At 42.2% G+C, this 21765-nt stretch overlaps 1 protein-coding gene across 9 annotated transcripts in view; it reads left to right on the top strand.

Annotated features, from left to right (window-relative positions):
* Positions 1-19858, top strand: part of CTNND1 (catenin delta 1) — a 45955-nt gene extending 26097 nt beyond the window's left edge. For 6 of the 9 annotated variants that reach the window (XM_023540547.2, XM_023540544.2, XM_023540543.2 and 3 more), the window contains 17 exons: positions 365-436; positions 1174-1326; positions 1740-2275; positions 5450-5913; positions 7146-7329; positions 8495-8612; positions 9080-9233; positions 10046-10114; positions 11092-11219; positions 11322-11472; positions 12403-12595; positions 12955-13069; positions 13646-13733; positions 16097-16159; positions 16821-16924; positions 17315-17401; positions 17696-19858. In XM_023540547.2, coding sequence (XP_023396315.1) covers positions 1210-1326; positions 1740-2275; positions 5450-5913; positions 7146-7329; positions 8495-8612; positions 9080-9233; positions 10046-10114; positions 11092-11219; positions 11322-11472; positions 12403-12595; positions 12955-13069; positions 13646-13733; positions 16097-16159; positions 16821-16924; positions 17315-17401; positions 17696-17707 — 2583 coding nt within the window. In that variant the 5' untranslated portion in view covers positions 365-436; positions 1174-1209 and the 3' untranslated portion in view covers positions 17708-19858. The remainder of the gene's footprint in view (positions 1-364; positions 437-1173; positions 1327-1739; positions 2276-5449; positions 5914-7145; positions 7330-8494; positions 8613-9079; positions 9234-10045; positions 10115-11091; positions 11220-11321; positions 11473-12402; positions 12596-12954; positions 13070-13645; positions 13734-16096; positions 16160-16820; positions 16925-17314; positions 17402-17695) is intronic. The other 3 variants (XM_023540545.2, XM_023540546.2, XM_010600898.3) reach the window with 3 other exon arrangements.
* Positions 19859-21765: the final 1907 nt, after the last annotated feature.

The raw sequence follows: 21765 nt of genomic DNA, 5'->3' as shown, positions 1-21765 counted from the left end.
TATTTGGGAACTTATCTGAGTCTCTGCTATTTAATCAGCAAATAGTTTTTGAGTGCCTATTATGTGCCAGGCATTGTTCAAGGCACCAGGCATACATCAGTGAACAAAACGGATCCCCCAAAACCCTCTGCCGTCTTATGTTCCAGAGACCCAGTCTGCCAGAGTTCCAGGCCTGATTCCAATTTTGATGGAAGTGCTAAGACTAAGGAGTGATGTGGTTCTTTTATGAGTACTGACACAAGGACTCCAGGCCGCAAATATCTTCTTGAAAGCCCTTTTCCTGTTTGGAAAAAAAGATCATATATGTTTGATAGAGCAAAGGAAGGCCACAAACTGAATTGTATTCTTGTGGGCTATGTTTCAGAACGGCCGGTTTGTGGGCGATGCTGACCTTGAGAGACAGAAATTTTCAGATCTGAAGCTCAACGGACCCCAGGTAATTGCTTTGGTCCAAGGCCTGGGTTACTTCCTTCATTGCTTTTTACTTCCCCAGCCAGTAAGATCATATTAGTGTCTTATAAAGTCCTTGGCACACTGTAATGACCCATTAACATTAGTTTCTTTCAGTTAGGAAAATAAATCAGTAGATCTCCAAAGTATATATGTAGTTATATTTTGGAATGAACTTTAACGATCATTGGTCTTTATCACCCACTGTACCCCTCCTCCCCATTTGATTCCTTAGTTCTTGAATTCCTTCTCTAGAGAGAATGTGCCTTCTGCTTTTGCAGAAAACCCTTCCTAAAGCCTGGCTGGCCTTGAGCCTTAGGCAGCGCCTGCAGAGTAACAAAGTTGGTTCTTAATGAGATTTTCCGGTTTATCTTAAAATTTTTTAGTTACTCGGTGACATACCTTTTTGAAGGGTCACTCAGTTGTAGATGTGGCTGCAGTTAGAACTCGGAAGTTAAATCTGCTGTCTCGGTTATTTGGATGTTGATGTGCCTAAAGTTAATTCAGTTCATGTTTGTTAAATGATCAGAATTGGGGAATTATGTCTGCTGTCCTTTGTTAAAAGTTTAAAAGATGGGGACAGCCGCTCCTGTAAAAATCCCAGGGCCTATAGAAGGTGCCTGAGGAATCCCTGTCCCCAAGGGCTACTATGCTTCTCATTGGGATGAATCGTTAAGATATATGCCTTAGTAGTAGCTGCTGCTTTTTCTGTTTTCCATGTAGGATCATAGTCACCTTCTGTATAGTACCATCCCCAGAATGCAGGAGCCTGGGCAGATTGTGGAGACCTACACAGAGGAGGACCCTGAGGGAGCCATGTCTGTTGTCTCTGTGGAGACTTCTGATGATGGGACCACTCGGCGCACAGAGACCACAGTAAGCCAAGACTGATTGAAGTCTGGGAGCAGTGGAAGAGGCCTTTCTGTGGTCTCTATTAGGGAAGGAGTTTAGCACTTAATTAGGGGGTATGCAGGCCACTAATCTATGGGGAAGGCATAAAGAAAGTGATCTCTGGCCAGATAGAGAAGATAAAAGAAGAGAGATGGGGAAAATAGATGGAATGGGGAAGAGAGAAGGTATATCAAGGCCTGCAAGTAGCTTCCTTACAGGGCAGTTTTTCTGCTTGAAGACTTCCTATAAGTTGGAAAGAAAGGTAGGTGCTACATTTAAGGCATTTCTAGGGAAAGAGCTTGGAGGTAGGAGTTTGTGTTTTTTCTTAGAGTGGTCTAGAATTTAAGGTTATATTGCTGACTTCCTTCATTAGTTTGTTTTTTTTTCCTTACTTGAAGGTCAAGAAGGTAGTGAAGACCGTGACAACACGGACAGTACAGCCAGTCCCTATGGGACCAGATGGGCTGCCTGTGGATGCCTCCTCAGTTTCAAACAACTATATCCAGACTCTGGGTCGTGACTTCCGCAAGAATGGCAATGGGGGGCCTGGTCCCTATGTGGGGCAGGCAGGCACTGCTACCCTTCCCAGGAACTTCCACTACCCTCCTGATGGATATAGCCGCCACTACGAGGATGGTTATCCAAGTGGCAGTGACAACTATGGCAGTCTGTCTCGAGTGACCCGCATTGATGAGCGGTACAGGCCCAGCATGGAGGGCTACCGGGCACCTAGTAGGCAGGATGTCTATGGGCCCCAGCCCCAGGTTCGGGTGGGTGGGAGCAGTGTGGATCTGCACCGTTTTCATCCAGAGCCTTATGGGCTAGAGGATGACCAACGTAGCATGGGCTATGATGACCTGGATTATGGCATGATGTCTGATTATGGCACTGCCCGTCGGACTGGGACACCCTCTGACCCTCGCCGACGCCTCAGGTAGGCGAGAATACGGGGAGGAACGGATCTTTCCAAGACAGGGAAAGGGGTAGTAGTTCTTTCTACTTCTGAGAGCTTTTTGGGATCGGAGACATTTGTAACCTCCAACCCCCCTGCCTTTCTTTGTAGAAAGTGGCCCTGTTCTTCTCTTTTTGAGTTGACTTAGTATTGACTTGCTGTATTGTCTTTTTTTCATTATAAAAGCCATATATTCCAATTATAGAAAACTGCTTGTGATGGTTATTGGTGTATGTCCTAAAGAGTGGTCCTTGCATCCATGCCAGGGGTTTCTGCTATTACTGGCTAAGAATTGACCCCCTATTGGTGATAGGGAGCAGTACAAATGAGCCTGCTGACCCGGATCATGGAATATATACCTAATTTATTCTGGGAATTTCTTTAGCATCCAATTTGGCATTAAGAACAGAGTTGAGGGTTTTAGCTTTCACGGCCAGAATAGACAGTTAAGGGTACATAAAAGGCCCCTGTGGTTTTAATTCCAAAGTTAAAAACAAACCTTGACTTTAGGAAGTGTGCTTAGGTCTTACATTTGATTATAAAGTGAAATGAGGGTAGCATCCTTGGAGGGTGGTATGTTAGTGACTTTCTGAGAGGCCACGAAGCAGCTGCCTACACTGACTTTACTACTTATCTCTGGAGAGTCTTGGGTGATGTGAAAAAGAGAATGATTGATGCTTGGACAGGAAGATGGTTTGCCTTGAGAGAATGCTTTGGAATGAGGGTCGGCAAACCATTTCTGTAAAGGATCAGATAGAACTATTTTAGGCTTTGTGGGCTATATATCATCTTTTGCACATGGTCTTGTTTGTTTTTATGACCTTTTAAAAATATAGAAACCATTCTTAGTTCTGGGGCTATGCAAAAACAGGTTTGGCCTGCAGGTTGCCGACCCCTGCTTTTAGAGTAAACCAGAGACAGTGTTTCCAGGCAAAGAGAAATAATAAGAAACAAAGGAAGATTTATGGTTGTCTTGTTGGTAAGGGTACCCTAGCAGCTGTTGCTGAATTTCTCTCATGGGGTCATGACCTTCTAAAGCAAATGCTTTGGTGTGCTTATTTTCCTAATATACTAGATAGCTTTGCTTAACAGTGAACTAGGCTGGACACAGGGGTAGAGGCCCCATTATCTAAGCATGAGTCAGGTATCTTTTGGATACAAATCCCATGGTGACTCACCTTTATTCCTGGAGGGATACCAGACCTCAGCGATGCAACCTAGAGCAGTGAGTGGATCGCAACTGCCACTGAGGAGGTTGGGCCCAGGGTGCTGGCTGTAGTACAAGCCTGCACTTTCTGACTTCCTCATTAGAAAGAGTGCCTGGATCCAGAGGGGTGCGGGAGGCCAGGTCATTCTTTGTTGTGCATAGCTGCGGCACTTGGTATAGAAAGAGAGGGTCTGGGGCCTGATCCCTTGGATTCATTCCAGAGTGGTGTTGGATTTGGAAACCCGCTTGTCTAGCAAGGACATTAGCTGCTTCCCGTTCCAGGCCTAGGAGAGTAATAAAAGGTCAAACTGAAACAGTAAAGCAGAGTAGTAGTGGAAAAAGCACTGGACTACTTGACCTTGGCTCTAATTATGCCTCTCCCACTAGCTATGTAGCCTCAAGCAAGTCATTTAATCTTTCTGGCACAGCTTTGCTATTTGAAAAACAAAGGAAAGAATGTCATGAGCCATTGCTTGTAAAAGAAGGAAATACCAGGTAGCTTTCTCGTAGTGACCATAATCTTGGTTATGGTAGTCTGTTTTTGGAATTGCTATTAAAATAATAGTAAAAGTAAAACATGTTCAATACAGAACTTGAAAAACTCAGAAAAGAGGATCATCCATTGATAAAGAACCACTTTTAACATTTTGGTGCATATCCTATGAGTTTTTTCCTATGTATGTAAATATACCCCTGACTTTAATTTTCTTGTGCTAAAATGGAATCTTACCCTATTGTTTAGTAGCCTCCGGTACTTTTAAAACTTAGCTATATAACCTTTTAATTTTGTCTCAGTGATATTTTAAAGTAGTCTTGGTGATTTTAACAAAATGATTTGGCCAGCCGAATCACTCTCGAGTGGGTGATGTTTGTACCTATGGGGACGATTCTCTGCTCAGGCTAACCTAGAGGGTTTGGTGGCAATGGGAGTGGTTTTGTGAAATCGTCTTATTTGGAGAGTTCCATACAATAGATTCTCCTCTCTCCTGGGGGAGCCACAGTGTATGATGAGCTCACAGATAATGGGTCTCTTCCTTCCTGGTGGCTCTGAATAAATAATAGTGTGACGGATTCCCCCTCTAGTGGTTGTTGGTAGTACTGGAACAGGAAGGAATTAGCTCAGGTTTGACTTTTACCTTCAATTGCTTTGTCTTTGTTTCTGTTCCTTGTGGCTGGGTATCCCAAATGTGATACTGGTCAGTAGTCTCCATTTCGACAGAATTAGAGATACTGTCTTTGGACATTGGAGGATGGAAATGAGGTCGCAAACTACTTGTTGAAGTAGCAGAGATGACCCTGGAGTGAATTATAAAAATTAATGTTCTGGCTTATACCTCATCAACATCAAAGCCCAGTCCTGTGATGTAGCAAGAAGCCCTTTAATGTTTTTGCCCTATCAGTCCTTTTATAATTTCCAAATTAGGGTAGGGAGAATCTTGAATGTAAAGTGTGCTTAAGGGTCTTATCCCACCAGCTGTTTCCTGGTGTAAATGCCTCATTTCCTGTTTAGCTAAGGGCTTGTGAGAATTGTTCTCAGGCTTTGTTTCCTATCTTCTAAGACTTTGAGTCAGTTACTTTGGTTAACTGCTGTCCAAGGGTTTATTTTAATCTCCAACCAGAGAAGTTGATAGCTATCAGGTATCACTCAAATGCTAACTAGTTGGGATTTGCTTCTTTCTTTGTGGTTAACCTCTTTAAATGCTTGTTACTTTCCTTGCTGGCATACTCCAAAGAAAAAAAGGTAGTTGTAATTATAATTGTAGATGCCTTTAAAATGATTAATTGTTTCTATTAAAGATCAATGTATCATTCATGTAAAGGAGAAATAAGATCAGTGTATTAGAGCTGGGGTTATTCTTACCTTGAAGATGAGGGCTAACAGGAGTGCCCAGGAAGCCAGACCTGACAGCTTGATGTATTCCTCTTTTGGTTCTTCTAAAACCTTGCAGGAGTTATGAAGACATGATTGGTGAGGAGGTACCATCGGACCAGTACTATTGGGCTCCTCTGGCCCAGCACGAACGGGGAAGCTTAGCAAGCTTGGATAGCCTGCGCAAGGGAGGGCCCCCACCTTCCAGCTGGAGACAGCCAGAGCTGCCGGAGGTGATCGCCATGTTGGGTTTCCGCTTGGATGCCGTCAAGTCCAATGCAGCTGCGTACCTGCAGCACTTGTGCTACCGTAATGATAAGGTGAAGACTGATGTGCGGAAGCTCAAGGGCATCCCAGTGCTGGTGGGATTGTTAGACCACCCCAAAAAGGAAGTGCATCTTGGAGCCTGTGGAGCACTGAAGAATATCTCCTTTGGGCGTGACCAGGATAACAAGATCGCCATAAAAAACTGTGATGGTGTTCCTGCACTTGTGCGTTTGCTCCGAAAGGCTCGTGATATGGACCTTACTGAAGTTATTACTGGTGAGTTCTAGGCCTAAGGGAAACTGCTGTGTCAGGGACAGTCACCCACTAGAGCCGTTGAGAGCTGGAGGGCTTTCCAGTCTTTTTACTTTTTGTGAACTGGTGGTGGCTCTTGGCCTAAATACATCTCACAGAGTTGTTTAGATCACACAAGGTTTTAAAAATTTTTTAGAACCGGTTGCTAATGTTTAAAATTCAGGTAATTTCACTTAAAATTCTAGATTCCTGACTTCTCTTACAAATGTAGAAGAGCTAGTAACAGTAGATCTGTCTTCCTGTATAGCAGTTGTTGGGCTGAACTTACTAGGTCATAGGCGCTTCAGTTTGCAGTAATCCCCAGTACATCCTGTTATCTCTGACCAGCTGCTGCCAAATAGCAAGATGTCTCCCAAATACGGAAGCTGAGGGGCATTGCTATTTATCCATATTTTTGTAATTTCTAATATCTGCCCTGTCTTCACTTATCTGCCTGACACACGTAGACATTTGAGCTTGTGCCCCTTGCTTTAGAACAGTCGTTTTTCACATGATGAGTCGTGATCCATTAGTGTGTATTGAAAGCAGTTTCATGGATCACAATCAATACTCCGAGAGAAAGAAACAAAGAAAAAGAAATAGTATAGACCAAACCAAAACCAAACCCGTTGCTGCCAAGTCGGTTTTGACTCATAGCAACCCTATAGGACAGAATAGAACTGCCCCATAGAGTTTCCAAGGAGTGTCTGGTGGATTCAAACTGCCAACCTTTTGGTTAGCAGCTGTGGCTCTTAACCACTACACCACCAGGATTTCCATAGTATAGACCAGTGGTTCTCGGTGGTGGTAGGAGAGGAGGCAGGGATTTTGCACCCTAGGGGACGTTCACAATGACTGGAGACATATCCTGAGTAGAGGTGAGGATACTGGTAAATATTTAGCAGTAGACAGGACAGCTCCCCACAAAAAAGAATTATCCAACCCAAAATGTTAGTAGGCCTGAGGTTTTGAGAAACCCTCGTATAGATACGTCAGAGAGCATTGCTTATGGAAGTATAATTTTATGAAACTTCATTGTTTGCAATGAGCCATAATGTAAAATATATTTCTTACTCTGGGTCACAAACAAAAGTTTGAATACCACTACAAGTAATTGGGCAAGACTGACAAATGATGGAATAGGGGATTCCCTCTGGCATTCATCAAACATACTGTCTTGCATGCTGGTGAGCTATCTGACCTGCTGTCTCTGCCAGGAACCCTGTGGAATCTCTCATCCCATGACTCAATCAAAATGGAGATTGTGGACCATGCATTGCATGCCTTGACAGATGAAGTGATTATTCCGCATTCTGGCTGGGAGCGGGAACCTAATGAAGATTGTAAGCCTCGCCACATTGAGTGGGAGTCGGTGCTCACCAACACAGCTGGCTGCCTTAGGTAACAATAGGGGCTTTGAGAGTATGAAGATGAAATTTTTGAGGACTGACTTTGATATAAAAAAGAAAAAAATTTTTGAGCCTGTCACCCAGCCTTCACCCCTACCTGCACTGCATACTGTGACTCCCACTTGTCTTTCTACCTTTGTCATTACTCCCTCTTGTGTACCAGGTATGCCTGCTGTTCCCCACGTACCCTCCCTTTTGTGCCTCTTTGGACATCTAAGCTGGTAAACATTTGTTCTGTATTTACCATGTGTGAGATCAGACCTCTAGTCTGTGTCTGTGGCCCTGACCTCAGTTATCTATATTTCAAGTCAGGCCGTGATATAAATGCAACAAAGGAGATACAGACTGCTGGGAGGGTTAGGGTAGGTGGGCAAGTCTGTTTCTCCTTCTCTCTGTAATGCCCTTCCCTCCTTATTTGTCTGTTGAGGCTGAACTCAAGTGCCTTTATTTCATGAAGATGTTCCTGGTTTCTTCTTCCTGTATGCTACAAATGCTGCAGTGTGTTCTTTTTTATTTGATTTGATTTTTGTTGTTTTGGTTGAGAATATGCACAGTAAGACATACAACAATTGAACAGTTTCTGCATGTACAATGCAGTGACATTGATTACATTCTTCGAGTTGTGCAGCCATTCTCACCCTCCTTTTTTGAGTTGTTCCTCTCCCATTAACATAAACTCACGGCCCACTAAGGTTCCTATCTAATCTTTTGAGTTGCTTTTGTCACTTTGATCCCATATAGATAGTTCTTAAAAGAGCATAATGTTGAAGGCAGACCTGTTGCAATATATTCTTTCTCCTTTGGAATACTCCTTTGTGCTTGCCCCATTCTTCATTTGTTCTTCTACACAAGAGGTATCTATTCTATCTTTAATGATTTCTATTGGAATACTTTATTTACCCCTCTCCTCTTCCCCACCACAAAAAAAAAAAAAAATTTTTTTTTTTTTTCTCTTTTTCTTCCCCACCACAAATACAGATGTCCTGAAGGTAGGTAGGGACTGTCTTAATCAACTTTCTGTCATCAGCAATGTCTGTCTTATATAATAGATACTCACTATTTGCTAGAATGAATAGAAAAGGTATCGTAAATGTTGATGGATATTTAAAGAAAGATTTCTGAATTTGAGTAATCTTGAGGCCTCTCTTTCCTTTCAGGAATGTCAGCTCAGAGAGGAGTGAAGCTCGCAGGAAACTTCGGGAATGTGATGGTTTAGTTGATGCCCTCATTTTCATTGTTCAGGCTGAGATTGGGCAGAAGGATTCAGACAGCAAGGTATGTTAATGGCTGAGTGAATTTCATTCACAGCAATCACATGGTACCTGGAATGTAGAACTGTAAATTCAGATTTTCAAATAATGTTAGATACTCACATTAGCTGGGACTTAGAAGAAAGATATTCTTTAGAATATCTTTCACCTATATATTTTAAAGCTGCTTAGCTGTATTTTCAAGGTTGTACATTGTTCTAAATAGGAAAAAGTCAGGGTGACCTGTTTTGGGTCACATAATAAATAGTGGAAGAAGCCAATATATGCCCCATAGCTGGCTTTTCCATTAGCCTGAGGCTACAAGGATTCTGAGAAGCTTCAGGGTGCTTAAGAGTCATCGTGAGAGATGATGGATTGGGCTGCGCTTTTGAGGATCAGTATTTTAATACTTGAATCATGGAAACTTGTACATATGAGAAATGACTGTATGCATTCTCTTCTCTCATGAGCCTTTTATCTTATGTCCCCAAGCTTGTGGAGAACTGTGTTTGTCTCCTTCGGAACTTATCATATCAAGTTCACCGGGAGATCCCACAAGCAGAGCGTTACCAGGAGGCACCTCCCACTGTTGCCAACAATACTGGGCCACATGCCGCTAGTTGCTTTGGGGCCAAGAAGGGCAAAGGTAAGTCTTGATTTCTTGTTCCTTGCTCTTTAATGTGGGATGGGGAAAGGAACGAACTCTTTTAGGTGCAAAATACTTGCCAAGCAGTCTGGCTGGTCAAGGATGTCTTTTTGCTCTGCTGCTGCTTCCCCTGTGTTGTGTGCTTTATTCAAGGTGGTGGTGGTGTGGTTTCTGTATTAATGATTGGGTCAGTGAAGGACGAGAATTCAACTAATCTGGGGCCTTCTCCCCCATTCCTCCTTTGTGTTTCCTGTGTTTCTCTTTTCCCCTCTGTGCTTTCCTGCTTATTTGCCTGTGATCCTGTTGACATCTTTCTCCTGCATTTTTCTTTCTTCAATCTCTCCTCTGCTTTCCACCTTGGGTGACGCACTGGAAGATGAGTGGTTCTCCAGAGGTGAGTGGAATCTTTTAAGGCGCTTGTCTACTTCTAATTTGCATGTTTTGGTTTGACCTTTTCTAGTGTTTCCTTGCCTAACCCCTCCCTATGGATGCATGTAGGAAAATTGAGTAGAGGAAGACCACTGAAACAGGCGTAGCTTTTCTGAGCTCATGGCATGCTATTTATGGGCAGCAGTACCTGTTATCAGGACTAAGGACAATAGCAACAACAGTGGTTATCCTGGTCTTACCTCTCTGCTGCCTCGTTTCTGTCAGCTCCCTGCTGGAACAAGCTGGGGGCCCTGATTTTTCTTTGTTCCTCTTGATGCATCTCTAATTCAAAGATTCTGACTGAAGAATGAAAAAATGTTCCAGATTAGAGTTTTTCCTTTCTTAAACTTCTTCCCTCCCCCACTTTTTCTTAATTTCCAAAGGGAAAAAACCCACAGAGGATCCAGCCAACGATACTGTGGACTTCCCTAAAAGGACCAGTCCTGCTCGAGGTGAGTTACTTTTTCTTCTAGCCTCCAAGGGCCTCCTAAACATAGTCCACAGATACAGTGTTTGGTAGCCAAATAGCAGATTACAGGCAGTGTGTTCACTCTTCTTTCTTCTCTGATTACGGATTTGAAATGATGGTGAAGGTGTTAAGAAATGCTATAGTAGCTTACAAGAGACTGCTTGTTAAGGCAACTATTCAGATTACTTTATGATAGGGTAAGGATAAGGTCCTGACGGTAGTCTAGAGGAGCCCTGGCGGGGCAGTGGTTAAGAGCTCTGTTGCTAGCCAAAAGGTGGGCAGTTCGATTCTACCAGCTGCTACTTGGAAGCCCTCTGTCCTATAGAGTTGCTATGAGTCAGAATCAACTTGACAGCAGTGGGTTTGGTTTTTGGTTTTGGTAGTCTAGACTATGAGTCGGAATTGACCTGAGGACAGTGGATTTTGGTTTTAAGCCACTTAAATCTTGCCTATTCATTTGAATCTACCAGTGGCTCCATGGGAGAAGAGACCTGGCAATCTGCTCCCATAAAGATTATAGCCTAGAAAAGCCTATGGGGCAATTCTGCTCTGTCACATAGGGTTGCCAGGAGTAGGAATCCACTCGACAGCACACACAACAACACTTATTTGAGATGAGGTCTCTTTAACACTGATTGCCATAAATGAGCTAAATAAATCCTCTGAGTGCCCATTACCAAGCCAAGGCTAAAGTAAGCTGGGAGAGAAGAGAGGAAGGGAGGAGAGAGAGGAGTTCCGAATGATGAGTTGACATCCGTTCTGCTGATACCGTGGATTACTTATTCTTAAAGCATGGAAGTGGACCTCTTAGTTTGCTGTTGAGTGAAGGGCATAGGGAGCCTAATGGTATAGGACCATAAACCCATCAACTCAGAGTACTAAGTCTGGACTCCACCTAGCCAGAGTCTGGTTTGTAAGTGTTGATTAGCATCCTCTGCCTTCTTGCCCTTTTTTGTGTAGGCTATGAGCTCTTATTTCAACCAGAGGTAGTTCGGATATACATCTCACTCCTCAAGGAGAGCAAGACTCCTGCCATCCTAGAAGCCTCTGCTGGAGCTATCCAGAACTTGTGTGCAGGGCGCTGGACAGTGAGTACATTTTAGAAAGTAGATTTGAAGGTGGGAGAACTCAGATAGCTAGTTTTCTGCCATTTGTAATGTGTTCCACCTCTTCCCATGTGCTACTTGTAGTATGGTAGATACATCCGCTCTGCTCTTCGTCAGGAGAAGGCTCTTTCTGCCATAGCTGATCTCCTGACCAGTGAACACGAGCGAGTAGTGAAAGCTGCATCTGGAGCACTGAGAAATCTGGCTGTGGATCCTCGCAACAAGGAGTTAATTGGTAAGGAGCTGATTGAATACTAACCATTACATGCTCAACATCTAGTACAGCAGACACTTAATGATTTATTTATTGCAGTGGTTGAGGGAAAGAATTCTCCATAGTTTATGAAACCAAGGACTGGATGGAGAGGACTGCAGTTTAATGGTACTTGGAAAGATATGTGATGACTCTTGAAAGATAGATTAGAATAGCGATTATTGAGCACAGTCCCAGGGCAGTGCACACAGTTAACATACTTGGCTGCTAACTGAAAGGTTGGTGGTTTAAGTCTACCCAGAGGTGCCTCAGAAGAAAGGCCTTAGAAGAAAGGCCTGGTGCTATACTTCTGAAAAATCAGCCATTGGAAACCCTGTGGAGCACAGCTCTACCCTGACATGTATGGGGTTGCCATGAGTTGGAACTGACTGCACTGCAAATCGGTAGCGGTGATTTATTGAGCGCTTACTTTGTTACTAGGCACTGTTAAGCTCTTCTCTTTGTTCTCATTTGTAGACCAAAGATAAGGAAACTCTGAGGGTCAGGGAAGTTAAGTAATTTGCCCAGAGTTATCATAGCTAGTTAGTGGCAGAGCCCAGGTTTGTGTGTGTGTGTGTGTGTTTAATTCATAAGGACTCTATTCTGTTCATCCAATATGCCTTTTCCACTAGAGTGTCTGAAAAGACTGCATAGCACGTTTGATATTCATTATTACGTGGTTTTATTGTGAATGAAGAAGGGGAAGAAAAATAATAAGAAGAAAATAAATCCCTGGCTATTCAAGGTCCTTGTCCCTTTTGATAGGATAATCCTGTAGGAAAATGAAGTCAATTCATATGGAGCAGTACCTGTGCTTTTTGTATGATCAGTGCAGTTCCATTTACTGAAGACTCCCCATGACCTGACTGACCTTGTTCTCCCTGCACATGTGTTTCTGTCTTACTGCTATAGGTAAACATGCTATTCCTAACTTGGTAAAGAATCTGCCAGGAGGGCAACAGAGCTCATCCTGGAATGTCTCTGAGGATACCGTGGTCTCTATTTTGAACACCATCAATGAGGTTATTGCTGAGAACTTGGAGGCTGCCAAGAAGCTTCGGGAGACGCAGGGTATTGAGAAGCTGGTGTTGATCAACAAATCAGGGTAAGATTATGTCTTACAATTGTAGCTGGAAGAATTTGAGTATGAGAGGGGAGAATTTGAGTATGAAAGAGCTTTCCCCTTTTGCTTTCTAAGGTTTCCTTCCCTGTATGTACATGTAAAGTGATGAGAGGTATTGCTCTGTTTTCTGTCATGTTGATCTATAAATCGATAACATACTCTCTTTCATCAAACATTTTTTTAGTGCTGATGTTTGGAACAGAATACAGGATTTGGAGAAAACTTGATCTTGCCCATTTTGGCACTTACATTTTTATGTTACATTGTGTTGGAGGGTACAGTACTGAGCTGCTTTCTTGGTTTTATATCCAAATTCCATCTGGTGTTACTTTTCTTAAAAGGAATCGCTCAGAAAAAGAGGTTAGAGCAGCAGCACTCGTATTACAGACAATCTGGGGATATAAAGAACTGCGGAAGCCACTGGAAAAAGAAGGATGGAAGAAAACTGACTTTCAGGTAGAGTAACTCTTAAGACTATAAGACTTTTGCCTTTTTTTATTCTTGATCTCAAGGTAATACTTCTGTCTTTTGTCTTTTCTATTTTATTATCACACCAAGTCTGCTTCTGTCCCAAGCCTTCCAGCACAAAAGAAATCATTTGGTTTATTCCTCCGAAAAAAAGGTAGCGCTTACAGTTCATTTGCTGCCGAAGCAGCTCTGGTCTCCCTCTATGTCCTAACATCCTGTAAGTGCTTGTGGTGGAGATGGAGAGGTGATGAAGGGTGATGGCCTTTTTACTTTCCCCAGATCTACCATAGCCCTTTGGAGGAATTTGCCAGTCCCTGAGACTCTTTCTCCTTCTGTGATGTTAGGAGGGTTTGATGCCTTGTTATGCCTGGTCACGAACACAAATAGAAGCCATAACAACCTAGTTTGCTTCACTATATAGGGCATTTATATAACCCTTATGAGTTGCCTTTTGGTAAGAGTTGAAACTGGGAATAGGAACTTAGAAGTCTGGGCCCATTAGGGAATAAGATGTGAGTGAATTCAGTGTTCCGTGACATTATTGCATTTTATGTTTGCCTCCAGGTGAATTTAAACAATGCTTCTCGAAGCCAGAGCAGTCATTCATATGATGATACCACTCTCCCACTCATTGACCGGAACCAAAAATCAGGTACTGTATACAGGGAACATACCTCTCTCCTTTTAGCTGCCCCCTACTGCTCTGAGTCACTGCTTACTGACTAAGAATGGGGCATATGTTTATTTCCGGGTGAGCTAGGGGAATAATACTTTGTCCTGTAATGTAGAAGCTGGTAGGCTTTAGTATTAGAAAGTAAAATAGGCAAGTAGCCTGGGTCTGATCCTCTATCTTTGCTGGTGGATTTAAAGATGACTGTAACGTAAACCCTTGTTCAAAAATTAGAAAATACAGCTAACCAGAAAGATAACGTAAAATTATTTAATTCTCTTACCTGGAGGTAACGACTGTTATTTCAGGTTATATTCCTTTTAGACACTTTTGCCTTTAGAGCAGGCTCATTTCCCTTCCAAAGAAGAATCATGTATTTTATTTTGTAAAGTGCTTCTTTTTCATTTAAGTGGATATTTGTGTTCTTTATTATCTTAATCGCATTTGGCTTCTGCCTAGATCAGTGGTTCTGAGTGTGACCTGAGCATCCCCAAGACTGTTAACGTTCATACTGATATCTCAGAAAAACGGTGGTGGTGCTTACTGCTGGTGGCTTAGCATAAATCAAGGCAAGGGCACCAAGCTGAACTGGTCATTATATTCATCTCAGTGTACTCAGTGGAAAAAAAAAAAAGTCAGTTTCATGAAGCTGTAAAAATTATTAATTTCAGTAAGTCTCTACCTGTGAGCACACATCTTTTAGTATCTATTCTGACAAAATAGGAAGTACTCATAACGCGCTTATGCCGCATATCCCAAGGTATGATAGTTGTCTCTTGGGAAAGCACTTATGCTATTTGAGTTGTTACTTCAACTAGCCATTTTTTTATGGACTACCATGTTTACTTGAAAAACGACTGGCAGACGAGCTATGGTTACTCAGACTTGGATATTTGGCAAGCATGTTCTCGAAAATGAGTGCAGTGAACCTGTCCCTTTGAGGAAGATAACAGACAATATTGGGTTGCCCATGACAAAATTTGAGCCTTTTTTGGAAAACTTGTATTTGCCATTGTGAGCCTGATAACTCCTAATACTTAGATACTTTTCTAATGAAATCAATGGTGATAGTAACAAGTGTGTGTTTTTTTTTTTGGATATTGTGTAATGAAATGTGTTAACATTCGGAAGATCTGCATAACTCTATGAGCCAGTATTTTTTGAGTGACCGATGCATGATGTTTCAGATGGGATGAGGGGATCTACTCAGAGTACAAGACAGACCAATGAATTTTAATTTAACAAAGTATGAAGAGATTATTAATAATGGCTTTAGATTCCACATTGCTTCTAACATTGAAGAAACTGCTTGTTGAATGTTGGTATATGATCAAAGAAGAATGTCCACAATTATATGAAAAGGCTATTAAAATTCCTTTCCCTTTTTTAACTGTGTATCTATGCGAGGCCATATTTTCTTCATATATTTTAGCCGAGACAACATATCACAACAGATTTGAATGCACAGATAGGAGAATTCGATTATCTTTTATGAAGCTAGACTTTAAAGAGATACACAAAAACATAAAACTATTAAAAAAATTATTTATGTTAACACTTAATGGGCTTATTGTTATTTTTAAGTGAAGTTCATGAATCAAATTTCTCAGTATGGTAGATATTGATGCCTATAACCCACACCAATTAAAGCTGATAATTTTTAAGACTGTAAAGGAGCCCTGAGGCCAAGTAATTTTTTAAAATTGTGCTTTAAGTGAAAGTTTACAGTTGAAGTTAGTTTCTCATGCAAAAATTTATATACACATCGTTATGTGACCCAAGTTGCTCTCCCTATAATGTGATAGCACACTCCTCCTTTCCACCCCGAATTTCCCACGTCCATTCAACCAGCTCCTGTCCCTCTCTGCCTTCTCATCTTAACTCCAGACAGGTGTTGCCCGTTTAGTCTCATGTATCTACTTGAGGTAAGAAGCACTCTCTTCATGAGTATCATTTTATGTCTTTATAGTCCAGTCTAATCTTTGTCTGAAGAGTTGGCTTCGGGGATGGTTTCGGTTCTGGGCTAACAGAGAGTCCAGGGTCCATCTATGTCTTCTGGGGTCCCTCCAGTCTTGGTCAGACCATTAAGTCTGGAGACCAAGTAATTTTGAAAACTGCTGGCTTAGATTGAATGGCTTTTGTATTAGGAGTCTGTAGGAAAAGGTATTCCTCTAAGCCCCATGAGGGCTTTGTTACAACCCTAGAGCATAGCCTACTGCCTGGCCTATAGTGGGTACTCAGTAAAAATTTGAATGGCAAGAAGGAGGTTGGGAAGCAATTTTTATAATGGGTGTGGATTTTGGAAAGTTGATTTTTGACCTGTATACCTTTCTGACTCCATATAGATAAGAAACCTGATCGGGAAGAAATTCAGATGAGCAGTATGGGATCAAACACAAAATTATTGGGTAGGTGATTAATTCCTGCCTAAGAATATGGAATAATATTTCACTGAGGTGACTAGAGCTCTTAGCTCTTAGATTTTAACCTCTTCTTAGCAGCACCCTTACCATTTACCATCCTGGAACAGCAAAAATTGTTTGTTTCCATTTGATAGGATGAAAGAAAATTTAGTAAAACTAGATCCATCTGTTTTTTCCACATTTTCTCATGCTCAGAAGTTTTGAAAAAAACTTTTAGCGTCTCTGTTCTTCCTGTAGAATCAAGTTGGTGTCCTGAAGCAGTTATTCATAGCCCTTCGTGGTCCAACCCCAGGCTTACTCTCTTGTCTTCTCTGCATGCACTATTTCAGTCCACCTGGTCTACTTGCCAATCCATCTCTTCATTCTGTACCTCCCCCCCCGCCCCCATTTTGTTCCTGTAACCTCCTACTGGAATCTTTTTTTTTTTTTTTTTGTCATGTCGTACTTCCAGTATTTCATATAGATCGTCTTCCCAATTAGATGCAAGTTCTTTTTAAGTCAGAGACTACCAGACCTTAATGCCTTTCTGGAACATTTGGCAAAGCTCAGTTCCCACCAGAAGTGCCTAATTAATACCTAACTATTTGAAATGTATTGTGTATTAGAGAAGAATATTATATTTCTGTATATTGTTTTTTTCATCTAGATAACAACTATTCCACACTGAATGAGAGAGGGGACCACAATAGAACACTGGATCGATCCGGGGACCTAGGGGATATGGAGCCATTAAAGGGAACACCCCTGATGGTAAATTCTCTTTACATACGCTTATCCTTCTAGAAGGCTGCATGTTTTGTGAAATAGGGAAAAGAAGTACATAGTGAAAGACGACGTCATTTTCTGGTACGGGTTTTCAGGAAAAAGTAGGGGTTTTGACCCATCTTGGGATTTCTTCGGCCATTCTGTGATGCTGGAGATGGGGGAGGAAGGCTGTAAGCATGTTACTAATAGGACTAACGCTGACCGCTCTGTTCTCATACATTTCTGTCCCTGTGGCTGCCTTTTTCCGAATGTCTTGCCCTTCTCTTACTATTACCTTTGGGTTTACAAATTTTGGAATTTATTCTAGGTCTGGTACGCACTTGTGGGATTTCCTATTTCCTTACTTTCATACTAACAAATTGCATGTGTTTACAGCAGGAGGAGGGGCAGGAATCTCTGGAGGAAGAGTTGGATGTGTTGGTTTTGGATGATGAGGGGGACCAAATGTCTTACCCCACCATGGTATGTCCTTCAGCTATCCCCAAGATCATCATCCTTGAGGAAGGAGACCCCTGTGTGCCAGCAGTTTGCCAATCATGCTGATTTGATCAGGCCACAGATGCTAGTCTTGGCCACGAGGGGTTTAGGGGCTCTGCTTCTGTGATTGTTACCTCCTAAGAGGTTGGGATGTGCAGCTGGTGATTTGATTCTCCATTTTGTCTTCCTTTCCTTCTTCCAGATTCACTAAGCTCTCTTTTTTGGTTCTGTTATTCCCAACTCTTTTAACGTACTCTTTTTCTCTTTTTTTCCCTACAGCAGAAGATTTAGCACCACTATCTCCGTTCCATCTGAGCTTATAATATATGTACTTTTATTTTTTGTTGGTGAAATGGACTGATGATTTTTTCCTTTCTTTGCTGGACTATTGTGCCAACTGCCAGGCTGCCTCCTGTCCTTATAGCCCTAAGTGGCTGTCGCCTTTTCAACTCCCAACTTCTTCCAGTGAAGTTTAATTGACCCCTCACTCCAAATCCCCTCCAGTTTCTCCCAAAGAGCCTGACCCAGTTATTTGCATAGGATGCCTCAGTCTCTCCTATCTTAAGAAACTGCTGCAGTTAGCTCTTTTTGCTGGCTCTTCTTGGAACTCTTGGCCTTGTGTGGAGAGAGGGGAACAGTAGAAATCTTCACTGGAAGTCATGAGAAGAATTGGAAGTTACATGCTCTATATGTGGTGTCTAGCAATCTGATAAACTGGTGGTTCTTAATTTTTTTTTTCCTCTGGTGGGGAAGGGACTTTTTATTTTTTTTGGAGAAGGGGAGTGTGAGCACTTCCTTATTCCTAATCGCTACTTTTGAAGCAAAGAAGGTTGGCAGCATTGGCACATTCCACCTGGAAATGGCCCTTGAGTAAGTGAGGGTCCTAGAACTGGGATTAAGAAACCTTGCTCTCCTCTTCTTCGAGACAGGCACCGTAAAGGACCTACAGACTCCATCTCTTCTTCGAGCCTCATGCCAACCCTGGGCTGCTGCCGCTGCCCCTTACTGAGGCTGTTAGTATCCCTCCTCTCCCATCCTGTGATATATCTGCTGACCTGGCCTGGCCATTTGCAAGAGGCTGTTGAAAAAGGAGAATGTGTCAAGGAAGAATTTTTGGGTGAGAAGGAGCAGAAAGATGTCTTTTGGGGAGAAGAGGAGCCTCTAGGAGGAGGTAGTTGGAATGTACATGAAGCAGTTAGTCTGAAACTGGCAGGAAGCTTCAAAGCTGGCTTCCCCCCCGCCCTATTTCTCTTGTTCCTACCCTTATAATCCTGTTCCCTCCCCTGCCTGCTCCCTGGGGTTGGTTGGCCAACTAAAGGACTTGATGTACATAACTCCTGTCCCCTTTACCCTGATAAGGCGGGGATTGCCCCCGGCTTTGCCTCTTCTTTGTGCCTTTGGCCTGGGGTGCATCTCCTCTCTCCCTTCCATGTGCCTTTCTTTGCCTCTGCAGTCTCATTTCTCATGATTTTACAAATTATATTTTGTTGGCTCTCCTACCCATTATTGACCCTAAATAGCAGAAAGAAGAAAGGTGACCTAGAGAACCTCAGATTCTCTATTGGGGATTGGTATAGCCTCTAATTTCAGCCGTAGCACGCTTTCGCTCAACAGCGTGGGATTTTAAAATAATAATCCCATTCTGATGAATCTTAAAATGAGATTGGTGGGAGGAGTGAGTGGTGGGACTCCTACTCCTCAGTTGCCCAGAATTTACAGTCATTTCTGAAAGAGTTATAGGCAAGTTGACTTCCCTCCACTATACCACCCCAACACTTTCCTCCCCCAGTTCAGTGGGTATTAACAGGTTGGGCTAGAGGAATCAGCTGCTATGCGGGGTTTTTTTTTTTTTTTAATTTTAACATTTTTCCTTATTTGCCTTCTCCTCCTCCCCCTTAATCTCAAAGTTCAGTGCAACTGGAAATCTTCATCCTTCTCCTCACCCCCCTTTCCCTTACATATTGAGGCTATGGGGTAGGAGAAACGTGCACACCCCCTTCCCTTCCCCGTGCATTGAAATTCCTTATTTGCCCTTTTTTCCCTCCCATGTCTTCCCACTCTTATCCATCTTTTCTGGCAAAAAGGAGCCTTTTGCTCTCTGTGACCCTAAGAGCACACTGCACAGAGGCACTCACCCCATCCAGATCTGGCTCCACTCTTGTTTTCTCTTGTCCTCCTCTGCTCTTTTCCTTGGTGCTCTTTTTCTCGGTGGGGTGTGGGTAATAGAACAGCCATGGACCTTTGGGGACCTTTAATTTTTTTTTTTTTCTTTTTATAAAAACACTAAACATTCAGTACCAGAGAACCAAAAATCCCACCTCTTCACTGAACACTACTAAGGAGCATGTCCTCTGCTCCGTACCTTTTCTTTTTCTTTCTTTCTTGTTAATGCTTTTAAAAACAAATGAATTTTTTATATAAATAAAGTTTTGAAAGTGTGTATGTGGGGGGTCTGTGTCATTTCTTTACTTCAAGCTGTTATCTCCTCTCCTTTTCATCTGGTGACTTCCTTATGTATCTGTGTCCTTTTTCTCTCCAGAGCACCCAGAGGGTTATACCAGGGTGGATTTAGTTTGAGGTCAATCCCAACTCATATCAAGCAACATTCCCTTTAATTATATTTGAGACAGTCTTCCTCCAGATTCTTAAAAAATAGATGTGGCTGAAGTAGAGTACAGGAAGCTTATTACTATCTTAAAGATGAATAGTTGAAATATAGGGAATTATGGCATCCGTAGTCACTGAAAGGTGACTAAGGAAGAGGCAACATTTGACAAAATGTTGACTAAAGCCCACTGCAGTATATGGTCTTCTTGAACTTTACATTTATGAGTGGAAGATTAGAAACTACCAACCCCAACTGCCATCCTAATAAATATGGAAATGTAGAATAAAAAGGCCCATGTATGTAAATACTGGACATCAGGCCATGAGGTTGTTCCTCAGGCTGTACATATCCTTCAGTGAGAAGATGGAGGACAGGCCTGTAGCTTCCTTTGTGCCCTACCAAGTAACATCTGGGTGGGTAGCAGATAGTTGTTGTATTATCAGGGATTGTCTTTACTGCAGAGGCCAAGGAATAAGACCTATGGAAGAGACTTATTTTTCTGGGGCCCATATTTCCTATTATATAATTAAAAGACTCAAGAGAATTTATGTAAAATGCTTTCTGTATGCCCAAATCGTTAGATTAAAATTATATAGCTCCTCTTGATGATGGTCATGTCTCATTTTATTGAACTAGGATTTGGGAATGAAAACTTTCTTGGGCTAGTGAGACCAGGAAATCTAAGCATTGTAGTTATTACCTTTTAAGGCTTGATCTGTGTCTGACAATTACAGTTTTAGACTAGAAAAATGAAGCACAGAGCCAAAAGCTATTAGACTTTGCTTTCCAAAGAGGTTTGGTGGTCCGTTCTGAGATGATTTTTACTTATGTGGACAAAACTGGCTACTGGGGAATAGCCTTTATTTCTCTGTTATATTCTTTATTAACCACTGGCACTGAGTAAGACACAACCCTTACTCTTCTTTCTTCTCCCTGGATTAATTTATTTCCTTCAATATTTACCGAGCACCTTGTATAATAGGCATTGTTCTAGGTGTTGGATTTACGTTAGAGAGTGAAACATGGATCCTTTCTCATAGATGGTAATCCACGAGAATCCTCTGTAGTGAAGATCTGTGATCTTTTAAAAAATACTTCCTCTTTCTGTGCCCTTAACTAAATGAGGTGTTAAACAGAATGATCTGTAAAGACCCTCTATCACTAAATTTCTTGACACTGGTTTAGTGATGCTTTTGGAGCTTGTGGATGGATAACTCTTGCTTACACCAACTTTAGGAATCCTTTGGGCTTTGCTAAAATTTGCCCGTGTAGCAACCTGGTTGAGTCGCACAGGTTATTTTGACACAGATGGTCAGCTAACCGCACCTTGAGACACTGATGTGTAGTGACTTAAGGTTTCAAGGCTCACGCTAAAACCCAGGACAATGGTCTCCAAGTCCACCGGCAATAATACTAGTTTCGTGATAGATGTAGGTATATTGTGGTATGGTGATAGTCATGTCTATAGGGGATTCATAAAAGAAATAATGTTTAACTCAAAGGGAAGAATTGCTTATGGTAGAATTTGTGGTAATATGAGTGGTATGTCAGTAGGAGAAACTTAATATCCTGCAAATCATACTATATAGATAATGCCCAGGCTGCTGAGGAGTGAATCCTGCTTTGATATGGGGACTCCTAGGGCATAGAGGATCTCCTGGAGTTGCTGACTTTGAAGTGTCACCTCTGTCTACAAAGGGTACTTCAATGGGAGCAAGATTAGCCAAGAGGCCCCACTGGC

The sequence above is a fragment of the Loxodonta africana genome, chromosome 7 (genome assembly GCF_030014295.1).
Source record: "Loxodonta africana isolate mLoxAfr1 chromosome 7, mLoxAfr1.hap2, whole genome shotgun sequence".
Lineage (NCBI taxonomy): Eukaryota > Metazoa > Chordata > Mammalia > Proboscidea > Elephantidae > Loxodonta > Loxodonta africana.
This window is presented reverse-complemented; position numbering and strand designations above follow the sequence as displayed.